This window comes from Lepisma saccharinum, chromosome 20, assembly GCF_977018435.1.
Source record: "Lepisma saccharinum chromosome 20, izLepSacc3.1, whole genome shotgun sequence".
NCBI classification, from domain to species: domain Eukaryota; kingdom Metazoa; phylum Arthropoda; class Insecta; order Zygentoma; family Lepismatidae; genus Lepisma; species Lepisma saccharinum.
This window is the reverse complement of record NC_139248.1, coordinates 5496812-5516771: the sequence shown is the minus strand read 5'-3', so window position 1 is coordinate 5516771 and position 19960 is coordinate 5496812. Positions and strand designations below refer to the sequence as shown.

General features: G+C 39.2%; 1 protein-coding gene across 1 annotated transcript in view; it reads left to right on the top strand.

Annotated features, from left to right (window-relative positions):
- The window catches only part of LOC146003517 (sialin-like), a 47354-nt gene that overhangs the window by 10872 nt on the left and 16522 nt on the right, over window positions 1-19960 (top strand). The window contains exons 3-7 of the mRNA XM_083141805.1: window positions 6576-6796; window positions 11036-11263; window positions 12843-12927; window positions 14965-15185; window positions 17780-17926. Coding sequence (XP_082997931.1) covers window positions 6576-6796; window positions 11036-11263; window positions 12843-12927; window positions 14965-15185; window positions 17780-17926 — 902 coding nt within the window. The remainder of the gene's footprint in view (window positions 1-6575; window positions 6797-11035; window positions 11264-12842; window positions 12928-14964; window positions 15186-17779; window positions 17927-19960) is intronic.

The window sequence follows — 19960 nt, the reverse complement described above, 5'->3', positions numbered from 1 at the left end:
TTTGATGCTAATCATGGGGGACGCCCCAGTTTGGCGCCCCCGACATAAGCCGCCCCTGTCTTCTGTATCTTGTCTATATATACGCAAGAACATTATTGTCTGGTGGAGAAGGAATGCGAAGGGCACGTGACATATTTGTTTGATATGGTCACAGTCTTAGTTTGATTGAACAATATTTACGACTAAAGCGTGCACATCATTGCGAAGCAAGGAGAGCATGTGTAAACAGACAGCTTATACTTTATCTTGGTCATCTGTGGAGTAAGGCCGGGAAGGGAAATAAGAGAATTGGCGGAGGGAAGCAGTACACACCGCTGCAAACAGCTGGTTTCTGCAGCCTATTTTCCCCTTCCCTCTCACGTGTTCATTTGGTGAGGTGTCTCGAGTCACTACATCCGCGAGACTTTTCGTTCGCTCGCTCCGTAGGTTCCCGGGACAGAGTGTAGATTTTGAAAGGCCGTGGTATTTACATAGTACCCTATTTTTATCCTGACATATTATAGCACTAGCTGTTGGGGGATAGTAAGACATTACAAGTTGCTCTACTTTTTTACTAAAAGTAACGCGATGCCGTTACTTTACTTAAATAAAGTAACTTGTGTATAGGTATAATTTGTGCTTTTAAGGCGATTCTCAGCAACGTACACAATATACACAACCATACATTTTTGAATCCTTGTCCCGAGGTTCGAAACTTGCAGTACCTGAATTTCTGTGGATGCTAGTTTAGGCAATAGACACGTACTTCTTCAAATTAAAACTTAACGCCCATTTTCTTTTAGATGTATATAGGTTTATTCATGTAATATTTACATAAGTTAATTCTACATTTCGGTGTACCCTGTCCCCCCTTCCCGAAGAGAGTGTGTAGAATCGTGTACCCACTGACTTCACGAGTAAAAAAAAAAATATGACCTTCAGTACCAAAAAAGGTGGCTGAAGGTATGTGTACATATGTACCCGGTTTCCCACATGAGATGTACTATTGAATTAAATGTAAAAAAAAAAGATCAAGTGAGTGTATTATAAGCAAGAAAGAAAGTTAAAGTATCCGCCGATTCTAAGAAAAATTCTTCGTTTCGCCCCATAGATAAAATACACCTCTTTACCTCGCCGTATTGCACCAAGACATCTGAGGCCGACTGCTCTCTTCCCTTGCTTTTATAGGCCCCGCTAATCACCTAACCGTTTCTGGGAACTTTCCGCTTGTCGCTGGGAACTTTCAGCTTGTCGGCTGTCCAGAGACACGCCTACCTACTCAACGGCCAAGAATACGTACGTACATGAATACATAGACATCCACAACATTACCAAACACATGACTCTAAAACCCGACCGATCCAATTAAATTAATTAATTAAACATATAACATAAAAAAGGATCAAGTAATGATTCGCCTCATTACACTTGTTACTATTAACACACAATGTACACACCTGAGCCCCCAGAGCCGCTTTATGCGGGGACAAGGCCGGAAAAATTCCCACCTTGCGAATCGAACCCCGGCCTGCCGCGTGGCAGTCAGGCGCCCTGCCGACTAGACCATTGCGGCTCATGAGTAAATTGCTCATTATACCGGGTGTCCCAAAAGTCGCTTGGCCGAGAAATGAATATTTGTATTTGTATTGTTGATTTAATAACACAAGTATTGTTTTCAAATACAAATATTTATTTCTCGGTCAAGCGACTTTTTGGACACCCGGTATATTATGCAAATTATTAAACCACAATTTGAGTGAACGGACCTCCGTAGCGGAGTGGTTAGCACAGCGTGCTACAACGCCAGGGCTCCCCGGTTCGTATCCTAGCCTGGGCATCAGTGGCGGGCCCAAGGGGGGTTGGTGGGGTTATAACCCCCCTTTTGGTCCAGTATTAAAAAAAGAACGTCAAAGGCAGAAAAATATGGCAAAATGAGGACTGACTACTTAAAAATGTACACACAACCCCTCCGTTTCGAAAATCCTGCGCACGCCACTGCTGGGCATGACTCCATAATTTCACCATGTCATCCCTCATCCTCATCTTCGCGATTAATCTAAAGTGGTACAAAAGCGAGGTGAAATAAACTAATTAATTCAACAATTTAAGTGAATTATTTAAAGACTGGCTTATGTACGCCACTTATCAATCTCCATCGCACCCTTCTGGCGACGGGGTGACCTCCCCGATTGTACGCAGGGAGGGTGAGGGAGCAGAAGCGAGTGGCCTGGAGGCCAGGTTTGTTAAAGGTTCAGGAATCCATAAATTCTCATGGGTTCTATTGGGGACCGGAACGTTTTTAATCGCACAATTTAAATTCGGTAAAAGTTGCGCATTTATTTCATTGAAAAATGGTTGCTGGACCGTATTCATCCGGGGAAAAAAAAATGTTCGTGGACTGTATTTAAATTTATCCTGAAAAATGGTCCATGGACCGTTTTCAAATTGAACCGGAAAAAAGGTTCCTGGACCGTATTTAAATTCATCTGGAGAAAAGGTTCCTGGACCGAATTTAAATACTTTACAGATAAAAAAGGTTCTTTGCGGTCCAGAACCCATTTACGCTTGCTGCTGGACCGGATTTGAATTTATTGAAAATTCCTGTACCTTTAACAACCCTGCTGCGGGCATCAGTTCCACCGCTGCAAGCAGAGTTGGCGGGAAAAACTGCATGTTCCTTCCTGCTTTCCGTGCCGCGCTTGGTAGAGGCAGGGAAGGGAAGGGAAATTTCTCTTGGTGCAGGGAAATCTACTATCGGTTAAAAAATAATAGATCATCGAGTTTGTACTCCGATTAAAAATTAACCAGTAGACCTACATAAAAACGAGTTAGCCTACATCAAAACTTAGCTTATTCAATTCTGTGTTAATATATGCTAGCCAGAGGCGTCTCGTGAACGCATGCGGTGCATGCTGCGCATGCGCCAATTGTGGGAAAAAGTACAGCTTTCTCTGCGACGACATTCACGAGCATTTCTACATTCTAATTTCTTCATATAGGAGAAGTATTTATTTTACACGAGAGCGCTCAACTAAGCTTATATTACATTTCTTGGATCTGAAGTGACGAATGCATCAATTGTGGGAAAAGAACTATTACTTTCTTTCACTTCAGATCCAAGAAATGTAATATAAGTTGAGTTCAGCGCTCTCTTGTATGAAGAAATTAGAATGTAGAAATGCTCATGAATGTCGTCGCAGAGCAAGCTGTCCTTTTTCCCACAATTGACGCATGCGCAGCATGCACCGCATGCGTTCACGAGACGCCTCTGATGCTAGCCAATTGTTTTCGAGTGTGTTTTCTATTTTTTTTATCGTCGTGAGAACAAAAAAGGGCCGAGTTTTTGAGTTTTGCACACGATCACTATCTTTTAAATTCTGTACATCAAAAACATTGAATCGCAGCACCCACCGGCAGTTTCCGCGGTTCAACGGACATTGCTGTGTAAAATCGACGCGCTAGCTACGTTAACAACCGGCTGGCTTTGAAGAAGTCCACGGAGCGCGCCCACCAGCTGCAACAATCACATTCAACGCACAGTGTTGCCGCACATCTACTCTACGCCACCTTGTCCCTCCGCCTTCCCACGGTCTCCACATTGAAGTTGCAAAATACGGCAACAGCGTATCAGCAGTCATGTGACTGAGACTCCACGTGGAGTAGACGAGCAGAATGACAGCTGCGCCCATTGGCTGAAGGTTGAGTGTGATTGGACGAAAACAACTTCCCGCTATTTATCCTCACCCACGTTTGTGGCGGCAGCTCTCTTCAGTTCTTGGACGTTATCGAAGTAAACGCGTGGACTATACACCACGGGCGCTAATTAATACTTGCCTTCATAAACAACCTTGGGCTTGATTTACCTTGTACGTACATGAGGAATGCAACACCATTCAATTCCGCTTTTTTATTTTTTTTAAAGTTGCTCCATGCTAGAGTATTGTTGACAAATACAGACCAAGGAGCGAACCATTCCATTGTGTTGTGGGACTTGTATTTGTCGCTTAAGCCTATCCAAAGAACAGCACGATTCTGTTAGTTAAAATTGTTAAGACTGAAAGACATGTCGGTATCGTCGATATTTTCGATTTTCGTACATCGACTTGATATCCGATCAATATAGGACTTCAATATTGAAAAATCGAAATCGCGCAGCCCGGTCCAGAATTTTCATGAGGTTGGTATGCCTTCAGCAGTAGCGGCGATTGGGTGCCCAAAACGGGGAAGGGGGAGGGGGGTGCAAGGATAGTCCACTATTTCTTGATAGACAAGGCATAGATAACAAGAAGGGGGCACCCCTATATTCTGTCATCCTTTTCTGCATTCAGCGTTTTTTAGCCATACTGGTCCAAAGGAAGGAAGGAGGGTTATGACCGGCGGCGTAATTTTGGGAGGAGGTCGTGCATGAACCTCAGGTTCCAGAAGGTTAAATAAAAGACCTCTAAGATGTCTCTGATCACAGAAATAAATTAATGAATGACTCCTTCCCTCCCTTTTTTAAGTTTTGGCCTCAGTGTTCGGAATCTCGTAAAAGCCCATGAATTCCTCAAAATATTAAAATTTTCAATTACTGTTCGAATGCAAAATGTCAATTGTTCACGGATGGATATGTCACAAGTTTCGTCAACCATAATAGCAAAATATTCCCGACTTTTAATATCTGCTACCACAAAGCGCAAAACATCTCCCTAATATATCAATGATCTCGTTCTGAATGTCATGCGAGAGCCATTTGTAGCCCGAACGTCCCATCCACAACCCTAGTTCATGCACATCGTCTTTTGAAACTTTTTTAAGTAAAAATGTTAATAATACTCATAATTATATACTTAGTATATAGTAATAATTCATGTGTTTTGCTGTCTCTGGTCATAGTCCCCCCCCCCCCCAAGTTGATGGTTTAGCGGTCTCAGCGGTCTAGAACATTTCAAATGTGTATTTCAAGTTAAGTTCATGTGGCACAATTCAGAGTAAACTTTACAAGAGAAGCAAAATAATACATTAGATCCTCTTAAGCAAAATTATTTAGGGGGCTCTGTCTCCACATCGTTAACAAGCCCCATGGAGTCAGCACCTATGAGACAGCAGTTATTACTTTGCTCGCAACTTGGTGAATGATGAATTCACAGAACAAGAACAGCAGCCATTACATTCATCATCTTCTTTATGAGCAAAAGTCTAAGTAGCTGCAAGTATTTAGAAGATTCTATAGACTTTAGAAAGTTCTTTCATAGGGCAGCTTCTTTATCTGTACCTTCGTTGCCCCTGTGCGGCCTCCCCTTTAGACAGAAATCTGTGACTTTGACGCAATCATCCACATTCCTTCCACATCTGCATCAAAGATCAACAGCTCTCAAGTATTAGGAATGAAGGGCGATTTTATTGCTTCGGCCGGGGGTGAAATGTACGGTAAGCAGTATGATTCAATATTATGCATTTTTTTCTTGTATGATATAAATTTCTGTATCATCAAAAGTACGTAGTATGGGGTGTGTACTAATAACGGATGATGTCACTAGCAATCAATTAACACTTCAAGAGATGTTTTAGAAGATATAGAAAAAGAACTATAGTATTTGTATGATAATTCTACATTGTATGTTTTATATTATCTTAATTCCCCTTCCCCACACAAATAATTTACCTTCATTTAATACTGTTAAACTTTTTAAAAATGAACTTTGTTTACAAAGCCCCTCCTGATAACCCGCGAGCCGCCCCTGGATCAATCCTAGCTATGGGCCTGGATCCTTACCAACCCTTGGGCACACCATTGCCTCCCTGTCAGTGCATCTATGCTCTGCCTCCTAGAATACACACATGTATCCTCATAAAATTGTCAGTGATGAAACTATTGGTTCGTGGGCAACCTGCCACTCATCACTTGGTAGAAATCAGGCTTTGTTCTAGAGAATGAGTTGGCCAGTTGTGAAATAACACAAGTATTGTGTCACCGTGGGGTTCCGGGTACCTGCTGGGGCCACATAGTATTTCGGATCACGCCCACAAAGAAGTTCAAGAGAGGAGGGGGGAGCGGGGGTGGCCCTTGGAATAAGGGAAATAACTTCTTAATTATTCTTGTCTTGTTTTTATTTGCTCTTTCTGGGTTTTCAAATTCCTTTCTCAGTATTTGAATCAGCTTCTTAAGAATTATCTCTTCTATAACTATCTTTCCCTCCCATTTTGTATTGTTTCCTCCTTTATTCTGTTGCCACTGAAAACGTAAAATTGAGGTTTTGCTGTATGTGTGTGTGTGTGTGTCCCATTTCAAGACACAATTTCTTATTTTCACCCTCACGTGTGTTTACAGCTTTGATGATAGTTTCAGTGGTATATTCTGAAAATGTGACCTGGATTACCGCAACAATTATTATTTATTGCATATATTCATTATATAATTATTAGATATAATAGAAATAATACAAGTAAAACAAAACAGAGGTCCGACAACTTCAAATTTTCCAGCAATTTCTATATATGTGAAAAAAGTTGGTTTACCTGTGGTAAACATGGAAGAATATGCCACTGGATAGTTTTATTTAGATTGCCCTCATATTTTATGAGGCCATTTGCTGAATTTTTCTCTATTTTCCTAGATGGAGTTCCTGCACGGCTAGTGCTGGGTATAATGGCATTCTTCGGTTTCCTTGTCACCCAGATGCTACGGTCCAACCTCTACATTGCTATAGTGGCGATGGTAAACCACAAGCAACATGTCAACACAACAGTAAACAGCACCGACACACAAAATTTCACATCAATCAATGGGATTCTACACAGTCGGAACACCACAGTGGAAAGCCATAGCAAGTCTGAGGTAAGCACAGGGACACAGCTAGATTGGTGTGATTGTGGAAGAAATGTGTATACACACCGCACATACACACACAAATATACACACATGTATGCATATTATAAATTGTTTTCTATTAGTAATAATATGCATAAAATGTATGTGCCATGCTGTAGTTTTTTAATATATATAAAGGTTAAAATTATGAAACTGATAGTGATCTTAATGCAAAGTTTTTATAAATAATTTGGCGGATTTTTGTAACATGTAAGTGATTTTTTCTTTAAGCCATGGAAAAATTGAGGTAAACCTTGTGAATGTTTCAGAGGGAGCAGAAACTCCTGCCCACCCCCTTAACGACATCCCTAGGAAAGTACATGGGCGTCACCAGGAACTTTTGCAGTAGGGAATATGCCCTTGACATAAAATTGAATGGAATAAATAATAATAATAATAATTAAATGACACTTATTCTAAACATAAAACAAATCATTATTTAATTAACAATGTATTATTATTATTATATGTTTGGAGAGGTTCTTCTACTCTATACACCAGATGAATGAATGTCCAGGACAACTGTTTATCTTAATTTCTTTTGCAGTAATTAAACATATAGTATTTTAAAAATAAAAATATGAATGTGGATATATTTATGTAGGTCATTTGTAAGTTAATTTTTAATAAAAGTCTAAAGTAACAAAGTAGAATGTCAAATTAATGTTATCATCAATAATAGAATTAACTTACATGAAGGCACTACTTATATCAAAAGTGTTCTTTAGAAATAAATAATTTATTGGTTATCTGTAAACTGGTTAAATACAATTATAACTACTACTCCTACTATAAATAATGTTAAAATTCTAATATTGTTAATCCACTGCTGAATGTCAGTCCTCTCACACTGGTTTCGCTATCACGCACATGGACTTCAATTGGGGCCTAACTTCGGGCGAGTGTCCAGGACTATTCTACTAAATAACAGTTCTACTTGAGAAATGATAAAATTACTATTTATTTCTTTATTCCTCAGGTCCTAGGACATTAACCAAAATACTTTCAACTTGTAAATTTTTAAAACATAAAAAACATCGTTACCTTTTAATCAAGGGATCACAGGTTCGATACCCAGTGGAAGCACTAGTGGTCGGATCTAACTTTAAACTGTAGGTCCAGTCCCGATTAGCCTTCCTGTGCATAAAGTGTACTTTAAACCAGAACAAAACCTGAAAAGATTTTGGGGTGGAAAGTGCCTCTTTGTCCCCATCAAGTTACATCTATGCACACATGCACGCACAGACAGACAGACAGACAGAGAGACATAGAGACATAGAGAAAGAGAGAGATCTTGTTATTTATCTTTAAAAGTTGTGCTCAAAAAGTTGAGTCTCTCATGCAGAACTTGTGAAAATGTAAGTCAACATCTCTCGTTTACATACTGAACATTTCAACATGCTATGAAGTTCATAGTTCAAGGTTCTTCCAATATTCTGTTTCCTAGAGACAGCTGTTTCACCACCATATGTTCTTGAGTAAGATTTGGCTTGTGTGTCTACCTCACAGTAATACACCTGTCTTGTGTAAAGTTCAATGTGTACAGATAAGACATGATAGCGGCTATTAAAAAAAAAACAAAAAAAAAAAAAAAAAAAAACGCAATGAAATCAGCTGTATCATAAAGCATTTTCACCTCTTTTACATTGCTGGGGGTATTGAAATATCTCACCACCAAATGTGAAATTTCACTTTATAAAATAACGCTTTGTATGAGAATTTTTTTTACAGTGCAAAAGGAATGACAGACACCGAATGGCAGCGAGAGCCTTGTCAAACCTTGTTTTAAGTCCACTGTATGATTTGATTGATTGATTGATTTGCTGTTTTAAGTTCACTTTATGCACAGTAAGGCTAATCGGGACTGGACCTACAGTTTAAAGTGAGATCTGAACCGCTATGTGCCTCCACCGGGTATCAAACCCGGGACCCCTTGATTACAAGGTGATGATGCTACCACTGCACCATCGGGGAGACCACTGTATGATCAGATAGGCTAATCAGAACTGGACCTACCATGCAATGTGCCTTAACCAGGTTTCAAACCTGGGTTTCATTGATTACAAGGTGATAATATTACCATTACACCTATGAAGAGGGTTTGCAAGGAAAATACGAGTGATCAGTTCCAGCCTTATTATTTTGTTAAGTAGCAATTTATTTTATTGGTTAAACTATTGCTTTCATGTATTTATACCTTCGGGCCAGTGGTGTAGTTGCCACCCTTGCAATCCCCGTAATACAAGAAAGGGGGGGGGGGTCACTGTTCTCTATGTGCTCCTGAAATTTTGTATAATCCCAGAAATTCAACAGATAGTGTCATTTATACACAAAAGTTCGGCAGTGATTTATCCACATCTGGGGTGACCCTTCCACGTAGTACACCCAAATGTCAACCTCACTTCCACGTAGTACACCCTGGGCTGCATTCGGCAGATCAACGAGGCACTGGCATCTGGACCTATGGCCAGTATAATCTTCGTATGACTGTGTGTGTGTTGTCCTGTTCTTTTGTCCTTATATGTGCTGAGTGCCCCTTTACAGCCTCAGGTAAGAATATTTTAGTCCTCAGACACGTGTTTATTTTAATTATGGTAAGGGATTGGACCCCGTATAATGTGATGGTGTAAATAGCCTAAGTACTGACGCACCCACAATTTTTAATTCAATTAATCATTATCCACACCCTAAATTTTTTCACAATGTCCCAATTTATGGTCATTTTGGCTCCAAATTTACATTTACACCCCCTAAACATGACCCACCCAGATGGAAATTTCTGGATGTTCTGTATAAGAAGCAGATGACAATCACCAATGACAATTATTTGAGGATAGTACTGGATAGAAAATCTGCTCTTGTTGCTTGCTGTTGGTGAACTTAGAAGATGTATCAAAAGACAGAGTTAGCTTTACGTGTACCACAAATAACTTCATGACTCAGTTTTATTATTTTTAATACCGGCCCCCATGGCAGAGTGGTTAGCACATCCCGCTACAACACCAGGTGTCCTGGGTTCAAATCTTGGCCTGGGCATGGATGTTTGTGAGTGTCCATTCATCAATTTCATCATATCAGCACTTATCCCAATCTTCGCAAATTAGCCAAAAGTGGCATAAAAAGCGAAGTAAAATAAATCAAATCAATCAATCAATTATTATTTTTAATATGCAAGAGGTGGTAGAGTGAGTTCCCAGTAGTCTCAATAGGTAATGTCTGTAATAATAAGCAGGGATGTACTGGCTCAGCCAGATGGCAACTTGACACATGAACACCACCCAAAATGCCCAATTAACTTACTTGCTTGTATATGACCATCGATAGGAGAACAAATCACACACCTGTATGCACCGTTTGTCGTAAACTTACCGAGTGTAAATTGTCTACAGTTATGAATCTGGTAAGAAGATTCAGGTGCTTAGCCAGTCTGCCTGTTATTGCCACACAATAAGTTAGTGATTCATGAAATGTTACCACTAATAGAGTTATAATCTTTTTACAGGTGGCATTTCTTTTATGTGTTAAACACTTCAAAAAGCACCAAAAATTTTGGTGGCAGGTGGAAGCCGGGGACGAATTGCCTCCCTGCAGTGGCATGCCTGAGGGTGGGGGTTGGTGGGAGTCATAACCCCCTTACCCTGTGCCCAAGTATTTCTAAAGAGAAAGATTGTCAAAGGCAGGATAAGATAGAAATATGAGAACAACTAAAAGAAGTATACAAAACTCTTCATTCTTTAGAAAATCTCCCTGCCCTAAGGCAGTATGTCCCTCATAATAAGTTGCGTATTCTACATGCCTCTTCTGTCTTAAAGCTATTTGATTGATTGTAGGAAGGGGTCCCAGGTTCGATACACCATGAATGCACAAAGTTGTTTGGATCCTACTCTAAACTGTAGGTTCAGTCCCAGTTAGCCTATCAAGGTGTTCCTGGTTCGTTACCCGGTGGAAGCACATAGTGGTTTGGATCCCACTTTAAACTGTGTGTTGAGTCCCGATTAGCCTTACTGTGCATAAAAGTCGACTTAAGACAAAATTCAAACTCAATTAATTGAATTAGGTTACTTTACAATGCTTTCTTGCCACTTTTGACAATTTCTAGTTCTAGTCAAGTCGCAATTTTCAAAAAGTTAATTTGATGTTAACTTAGCATACAAATGACATGATTTTATGATCTAGGTAATGCATTATGATGTTATTTCATTGCAGCACTTTGATTGGGATGAAAATACCCAAGCACTTATCCTAAGTGCCTTCTATTGGACGTACTGGCTAAGCGAGTTGCCAGGAGGCCTTCTTGCTCAAAGGTTTGGGGCCAAACGTATTTTTGGAGGCAGTGTATTCCTCGCAGCTGTGTTGAACATGGCCCTTCCATCTGCATCCAAACTGAACTTCTGGGCGGCGAGTGTCATCAGAGCATTGCAGGGTCTTGTGCTGGTAACAGGTCTCTTCTATATTTTTTCTATTCTATTAATGTTATGTTTGTTATATTGTATTTATATTATTCAAATTTACATCCCTTTTCTATCCCTTCAAGTTAATTGTTACAATGAGAATGAAAGATGATTGCATGAAAATGTTGGAGGTATGCTTACAAAGAAACATCAACATCCATGTGTGGTTGGCTCTTGGATTGAACTGATATTGAAGTTAAAGATAAAGTTCCTGTACATACAGTACCATGCCGTGAAGGCACATTAGAGGAAGTGGGGGTAGGGCCCTACATATTCTCGATCATGGCCATTTTGGAGATGATGTGAGCAGCACCATGCTCTAGCCACCTCCACCCCCCAAGGTTGCCCCTATGTACCCATTGATTTGAGGCTGGGTGAGCCCCAGAGCTGCTTTATGTGGGGACAAGGTCAGAACACCCACCATATATTCACAGTATTAATTTATTTAAGTTAAGTGGCACCCACCCAGCATCGAATGGCATGGGTACCTGGGTGAAACCCTTGGGGGGGGGGTAAAGGCAGTCAGGGGCGTGATGCTGATCACATCACCCCCACTCACGACCGGATCAAGAAAGTATGGGGCATTACCCCCACACCTCCTATACGCCTTCATGGCGTGGTGCTAAGCACAGGGGAGCACTTTACTTTTTTTTATTATTAAGGAAAACTAGATTGTTGTCTTCTATTATATTTAAAGCAGATATACATCATTCTTACAATGTTTATTAAAATGCTATGCATTAACAATTGTTTGAATGTTGTAACTATTGTACTCAATACACTGTGTGTGTATGTGTATATATAATTTTTGCCTTATGACATCAGGGAGTTGTTGTTTGCTTGAAATATTTCTTTTAAAGTGTAAGTTATACAATAACATTTGTCCCAAATGCAACATTTGGGCTAAGATATACTTTATTTGTCTCAAACCGTGGCTGTGCCATCTAAGGTACAAGCTTTGGGCTCTGGCTACGGAATGCAGGTTTGACTACGGAATGCAGGTTTGAGCCTTCTGTGGAGAGAGTATCAACTTCCTCCTGAGATTTCAGCCTGTGTATGGGACTGGTGGCTACCCAACATCGTGATGAAATTGGGAGCTATGAATGAGTTGCGTATTATATTTTTTATCTAGTTTTCTGGTTTTTTTTAGCATCACTTTTCTATGACTTTTGACTGATCGTGACAGTGACAGTGAGAATGAGTAATGATTACATGAAATTGATGAAGGGACATGCATACACACATGCACAGGCTGGGATTTGAACCCAGAAACATTGGTGGTAAGATTGCAAGTTGACCAATTAACACACTCAACCGACGATCACAGTCGATCAGGATGACATTCACACACTGTGCCCCTTCTGGCACTGTCACTTCTTCTCAAACATGATTATAGTTTATGATGTGAAAATTTTAGTACATCTACTCTTTTCATGTAGCCCATTTAAAAGGAGAATGCATGTTTTCAAGGAAGATACCTTTGGCCTATCAATATTCAGTGTCATATTTTTAAATATAAATATACTGTAGTGCATTTTCTGAACAACTATATTATTCTTCAGGGAGTAACATGGCCAGCCATGCACTGCCTTTCTGGTCGTTGGATCCCTACTTTGGAGCGTAGCAAATTCATGGCAAGTTATCATGGTGAGTTTCAGCTTGATATTATTTCTCACATGTTCAGTGATGTGCCCAGGATTTTCGGAAAGGAGGGGGTTTGTGTATACTTTTTGTTAGTATTCAGCCCTCATTTTGCTGTCCTTTCCTGCCTTATATTTAGGAATACTGAGCCAAAGAGGGGGTGAGGTTATGATTACACCAACCTTCCCCCCTTGGGAATGCTGCTGAACATGTTACTATTTCTATTTGTAAATTATGATCATTGCATTAATATATTTCATAAGAATACAATTGCAATTATTAGTGTTGTAGTATGTCATGGCAAGAATTTTATTTTTAATTTTGGGAAAATATCTGTTTTGCTAATTCTGACTTCACCATATTGATATACATGATCAGCAAATTTGTCACTGTGTCTGTACTTTCATTGCATGCTTATATGTGGTATTTAACCTCTGTTACTTGTGTCATGACAATATAATTTGTCTATGCATGACAAATTTACAATTTTGATACTATTTGTAAAAGCCTAGCAGTTGGTGGTTTTGAAATCATGCTTGAAGCTTTCCCGACAGTGAATGATGAAGGTATTCTGTCAGGATATCAGTCCTGTCAGTTCTAGATATGCTTCCAAGCTTTCAATTGCTAACATCACTCTCATCTTCAATGGCTTTTCAAGTTTTCAGGGACTTCAATCAGTGAAGATGAGAGTTTTGTTAGCTCTCGAAAGCTTGGAAACATATTCGAAACTTACCTGGCTGATATCCCGAGAGAAGCTCTTCTTCAGTTTCTATGGCTAATCCTGGGTTTGTTCTCTACCTAGGCTTACCATATTCTTTTGGGTCCAACCCAGGACATATTGGCGATCAACTCGTTACTGCTGAATTTCATTTTTTTTTTACAAAAATAAATTGAAATTACTTAAAAGCCTTAATATTTTATTGGAACATTAAACTATAAATTGTACAAGAGAAATATTAACATTATTTTCTAAAATTAATCAATTAATTTTTAAATGTTTAATTGAATAATACATTTTCTGATGTTTAGGAAACCTCTCTGTTCTGTTAGTTGGCTCAGTTGCACTTTTCGCTAGACATGACTTTTTTTCAGAAATGGCTTGTTTGTTTTAAATTCTGGTCGTCAATATTCTATATCGGTAGCTATTTTCATGTTCAGATTCTCAAAACCCCGGACATTTTGCAATCCACATCACTAAAAAACCAGGACTGTCTGGGCTAATCCCGGACGCATGGTAAGCCTATCTCCACCCCACAGCTTCAGTGCTGATGCAGTATTGTGAGTACTATGGGCATCTGCTTGAGAAGAAAGGTTAGTGGACTCAAATCTAGAAACTTGCAGAACTATGGGCAGCTACTTGAAAAGGAAAAGGAATGGTAGTGGGATAAAATCCAGAAAGTTGCGGGACTATGGACAGCTACTTGAAAAGAAATGGCAGTGGACTATAAGTTAGAAAGTCAGGGGACTATGGGCAGTTACTTGAAGAGAAATGGTAGTGGCTAGAATCTAGAAAGTTGCAGGACTATGGACAGCTACTTGAAAAGAAATGGTAGTGGGCTAAAATGTGGAAAGTTGTGAATAGGGGTACATACTTGAAAAGAAATGTTAGTGAGCTGAAGTCTAGAAAGCCATGGGAATTGGAATCAATGCTCTAACAATGGATCGCCCAACAAGAATCCACTTAGCAGGCCTAAGTCCATATCGAATTTAGCTTGAGTTCAATTCCAAGTCCCACAAATGTTGGTGTTGACCCAGCATTGTGATAACAATTGGAGAGCTGATGAACTGAAGAAGTAGAAGGCTCTTGTCTGGAAAGCCAGAAAACATCAGCGATGGGACTCAATGAACTGACCAGGCATCATCCAATCAAAATGCTGCTTCACGAGCCATGGCCATCAAAGAACTGTTGCACCATAGATATATTTATTTCATTGCATATGAGAAACTGCTCTGAGTCCTTACATTTCAATGGATGTCACTGCAATGTATGCTTTAGTTTTATAATTAATATTAGTATACTAAATATATTACTTCTTATTTCAGGTTCTGCTGTTGGCACTGCCTTGACATACCCAATTTGTGGCCTTATTATTGCCAGCATGGGATGGGAAGCTGTGTTCTACATAACTGGCTGCTTAAATTTAATTTGGTGCCTTTTTTGGTGGATTTTTGTTTATGATTCACCAGAGCAACATCCCCGGATATCTGTGAAAGAAAGGACCTATTTGCAAAAGTCATCTCTTGGTACAACAGACAAAAGCAAGGTTAGTTCTATTTGGATTGTCTTTCCAAGTGAATTGGTTTATTTTACTTTGCCTTTCTGCCACTTTTTGGGTAATTACGAAGATGAGGATGAGTGATGATATGAAATTAACGAAGGAACACTCACAAAGACCACACATGCCCAGGCTGGGATTCGATCGCGGGACCTCTAGCATCATAGTGCAAGGTGCAAACTGCATCTTTTCAATTGAGTAATTGTTATATCGTCAAATTTGTTGTAAAATTTATTTGTTTCTCAACAATATATGGCTTCCTTGATAGCCTAGTGGTTAGGATTATTGCTCTGTACCTACAGTTGAACTTAAAAGAGATTTTTGATATTTTGCTGTGCCTCACTACCCTAAATAGTACTAGGGCCTCCCCGATGGCACAGTGGTACCGTTGTCGCCTTGTAATCAAGGATTCCTGGGTTCAATTCCCAGTGGAGGCACATAGTGGTTCGGATCCCACTTTAAACTGTAGGTCCAGTCCCGATTAGCCTTACTGTGCATAAAGTGGACTTAAAACAGTAACTCAATCCATCAATCAAAAACCTAAATAGTACTTGTTTGTTTCTCACTTGCAGATTTTTTGGTGTTTAATTACAATATGTACTCATTGACTCATTTGTGACACTTTTCAAAAATAATAAAAGTGAAAAACATACTCTTTCTTTGAGAAGTAATACAATATTGTCAAGAAAGGAAATGCAGTAGTCCCTCCATATCAACATTTGACACATTCTAAGACCACAGACATTCGAAACCATAGATAAAAGTGAATGTAAGTTGTTTTCATTTATATACATACCCATCAGGAGAATATGTATCTGCAAGGTCCAGTCCAGAGGCTAAAATACAGAGAGAATATAGTTTAGAATATGTGCATAAGATTATTGATTTCAATCAGAGTAATTGATTCAGCATCCAAATTATAATCGAGCGGCCCGGGAGCAAAACTTGAAAACTCTCAATCTGATCAAATTTGAGGTAACACTGGGGTGTAGTGACTGCACAGTCTCCTGTTGTTCACGCATTAGAGAACAAAGCCCATTCAGTAGCCGCAAATTGGTAAAAACACACAGAAAAATCTTGGTAATAGATAAGCCACAGTGCAATGAAACAATTTCACTTGTGTTTTTTTCTCAGTTCCATACTTTTATGGGTTAACAAGTTTTACTCCAGAACTGCTCAATAACATTTTGTAGGTTTGGTGTGTATTACTCACATTTCCAGAATATAAAAAGACGTTAAAAAATTAACGTTAAAAACTGTACTTACATATGCGAGTATGTTGTTCCTATTTTTCTTTCTTTAGAACTACATTTTGGAGACTAACTATCCCCTTCTTCAGGTTCGTATGAAAAAACTAGGTACTTAGCATAGTACCATATCGAAATGTAATAAGAGGATTGTGGATAAGGGTTGGTGTGGATACATTTAAGATATTATATCCTATCCCCAGATGTATATAAAAAGCTCTTCGTTCACTAAAAACTTGCACAATTAACCTATTCTCATGTTAAAAACGTTAAAAAAACTAAAAAAAACCTGTGTGTATCTCTATATACAACTTGCAGGTTCGGCCATTCCTGCTCAACTGTACCTAGTTTTTTCATACGAACCTGAAGAAGGGGATAATTAGTCTCCGAAATGTAGTTCTAAAGAAATAAAAATAGGAACAACATACTCACATACGTAAGTACAGTTTTTAACTTTAATTTTTTTTATATTATGAACTGCTCAATTAACTCTAATTAATAGAAATTATATCCACTCTGAATGCCTGTGCCAAAACAGGCAAGTGTCGTATGCTGATTGAACTCAAACGCCAGACCTGATTATTAAATGTTGTTGGTGTTTAGTCTGTGCGTCCTTCCTGTAAAACATGTCCAATATGATATAGCCGTCCTGTGCGACGCAACTTTGTATCTTCATATCACAATGTAAGTTATTGTGCTGATTATGTTACTGTGTTCCTAAATTATACATTTACGTTCGTGTTGCTAATACTGTTTTATTCCTGACTCCATTTCTTGTGTAATTGAAGAACTGAAAGAACCCGAAACTCAACAGCAAGCCCATTATTTTTTTATATAGAAATTGTGCAAAATGTTTCTTAAACCAACCATGGGCATAATTTGGGACCTAACTTTGGGTGGAGGAGAGGTGGGGGAGAGAAGAATCAGACTTGGGCTTGGGGTGGCGGAACTGAAAAGCTTTCCATCCCATAAAAATTGCATCTGGGGTTATTTGCTAAATAACTGTTACATTTGTGAAATCACAAAATCAAAAATATTACTAGTATTACTTTGCTCCTCAGGTCTCAGAAGGTTAATAAAAGTACCCTGAACTTGCAAATGTTCATAAACCCAAACATTTGGTGGGGGAAAGTGCCCCCCTCTGCCTCTGCCAAGTCAAACCTATGGATCCATTAAACCCTTCTCTTAAACACCAGCATGGTTAATTGTATACATTTTACTAAGAACATCACCACTATAAGAGTTCTATTCTTTATTTCATATTTTCGTCTGAAATCCATCATTATAATGAAAGCAAAATCAAAATGTGAAATAAATATATTAATTAATTTTCAGTTGAACACTCCGTGGCTGCCCATCCTTCGCTCCCGTCCTTTCTGGGCTGTTCTTGTTGCTTCACAAGGCCTTATGTGGGGAACTATCACACTGACTATGCAGCTACCTGCTTATTTTGACAATATACACAACCTCAACATCAAAATGGTAAGTATTGAAGAATTTTTATGTCGAATAGTTGTTTGTGTGACATGTGTTGAATAAATATAGGGTGTCGCAACAAAAGTGACGGATTGAATATGCTTAATAGAATACCTTTTTAAAAAAGAATGACAAGTATTTTTACATCATTACAACGGGTAAATGTTCCGATTTAAGAATGCCAAGTTTGATTTTCGCAACATGTCTTGTGGTTTGGTTGGTAACACTGTTCTTACAAGTTCCTTTATCAGTGATTGTTGCAGCTTAGTTGACATGGAGCGTTACTCAACGGAACAACAAGATTTCATAGAGAAAGATCATTACAAGAATGGCGAGTGTTATGCAGAGTGTGTTACGAAGCTTCGTGCAATCCTTGGACGTGAAAGTGCACCTAGTGAGCGAGTACATTTCACAAGTTGATCAAAAAATTTGAAGAAACAGCTTCGACAGCAGACATTAAAGTACCGTGCTCTCGATCTAGTTGGGGGAAATATGCTGGATGTCATCTTTCATTCTTAAATTCTAACATTTACCTGTTGTAATGATGTATTTTTTAAATTTTTTTTTGTCATTTTGTAAATATACTGTATTTTCTTAAGCATATTAAATCCGTATCTTTTATTGGGACACTCTTTACATACAACAATATTTCTTTATTGTGTGGTGTGTTTGGAAAGAATGAGGAATGAGGAAGTGTAAGCGTCAGCGTGAGCTTGAATGCAGGGTGGTGCAAGGGAAGATGTGGTAAGGGTGTGTGATGTAGAGAGGTGAAAGGTCAAAGTTTTGGAGTAAAGGAGAAGGTGAGATTGAGGGAGTTCGATTAGAGACAGGAATGAGAGAGCATCAAGGAGAGGAGGAGAAGGTTATCACAAAACCCAGGTATATCCTAGCCAACCTTGAACCTAAACTTGCATCTGTCTTGGTTGTATTAAGTTATTATTATTATGGGAATAAATAGATGTTTAATAATTCATATCCATAAATTCATTGATGTTTATTCATTTCGTTGGCCAATGGAGAATGACCGCCAAACACATCCCCATTAAGTTAACATAAATCATCGCAGCACTTCCTAATTTTTAGGAAGGTAACGGTTGCTGTGCCTCCTCAGCAGCTTTTTGATAATGTTACCACCTTGTAATCAAGGAGCCCTGGGTTCAATACCCAGTGTTGTTAGGATCCCACTTTAAACCATAGATTCATTCCAATTAGTCTGTCTTTGGATAAGGTGAGTTTAAAATGAAACTCAAACTCGAAGTTTTTTAGTGCTCTCTCAGCCTCAGTGCACATAAGTAGCTTTTTGAGTGAATTTTTGTATTAAATCCACTTTATACATGATAGATAATTGGGATTGGACCTACAGTTTAAAGTTGGATCCAAACTACTATGTGCCTTCACCGGGTATTGAACCCAGGATCCCTTCATTACGAGGTAACGATGTTACCACTACGTCATCAGGGAAGCACTTATAAGTGGCCCTTTGATGCAATGTGCTTCTGGTATATCTGATGGCCATCTGGCTTTACATGGTTTCAACACTCATGTGCTTTACTTCATGAAAACAACTTTAACAGGATATGTTGCTAATGTGTTAACTGCTCATGTGCACTGACTTAGTGGCTAGGGGCAAGGGCACACTGGCTATTTGCCCTCTGGGCACTCCAGGATTAGTTTTTGAGTCTCTTGAACTTGGTATTGGGAAACAAAGCAGCAAAATGTATTATTGAATACTGCATGCCATATAACAGCTTATAACCAAGAAATCGTAGCCAATCTATATAGGCAATTGGGGTAAGATCTCTCTGATTAGAAATGTTTGGCCCTTTCTGCTTAGTAAGCTTTGAGACCAAGGTGACAAGTTAGGGGTGGGAGCAGAGGCATCTCGTGAACGCATGCGGTGATAGCATGGCATCATAGCATGCTGTGATAACACTCCAGCATGGAAGTCGGCACAGACCAGATAGAAATCCATGTTGCTCGTCACTTTGGTGTAAACCCCCCACCCAGAGGCATCTCGTGAACGCATGCGTCAATTGTGGG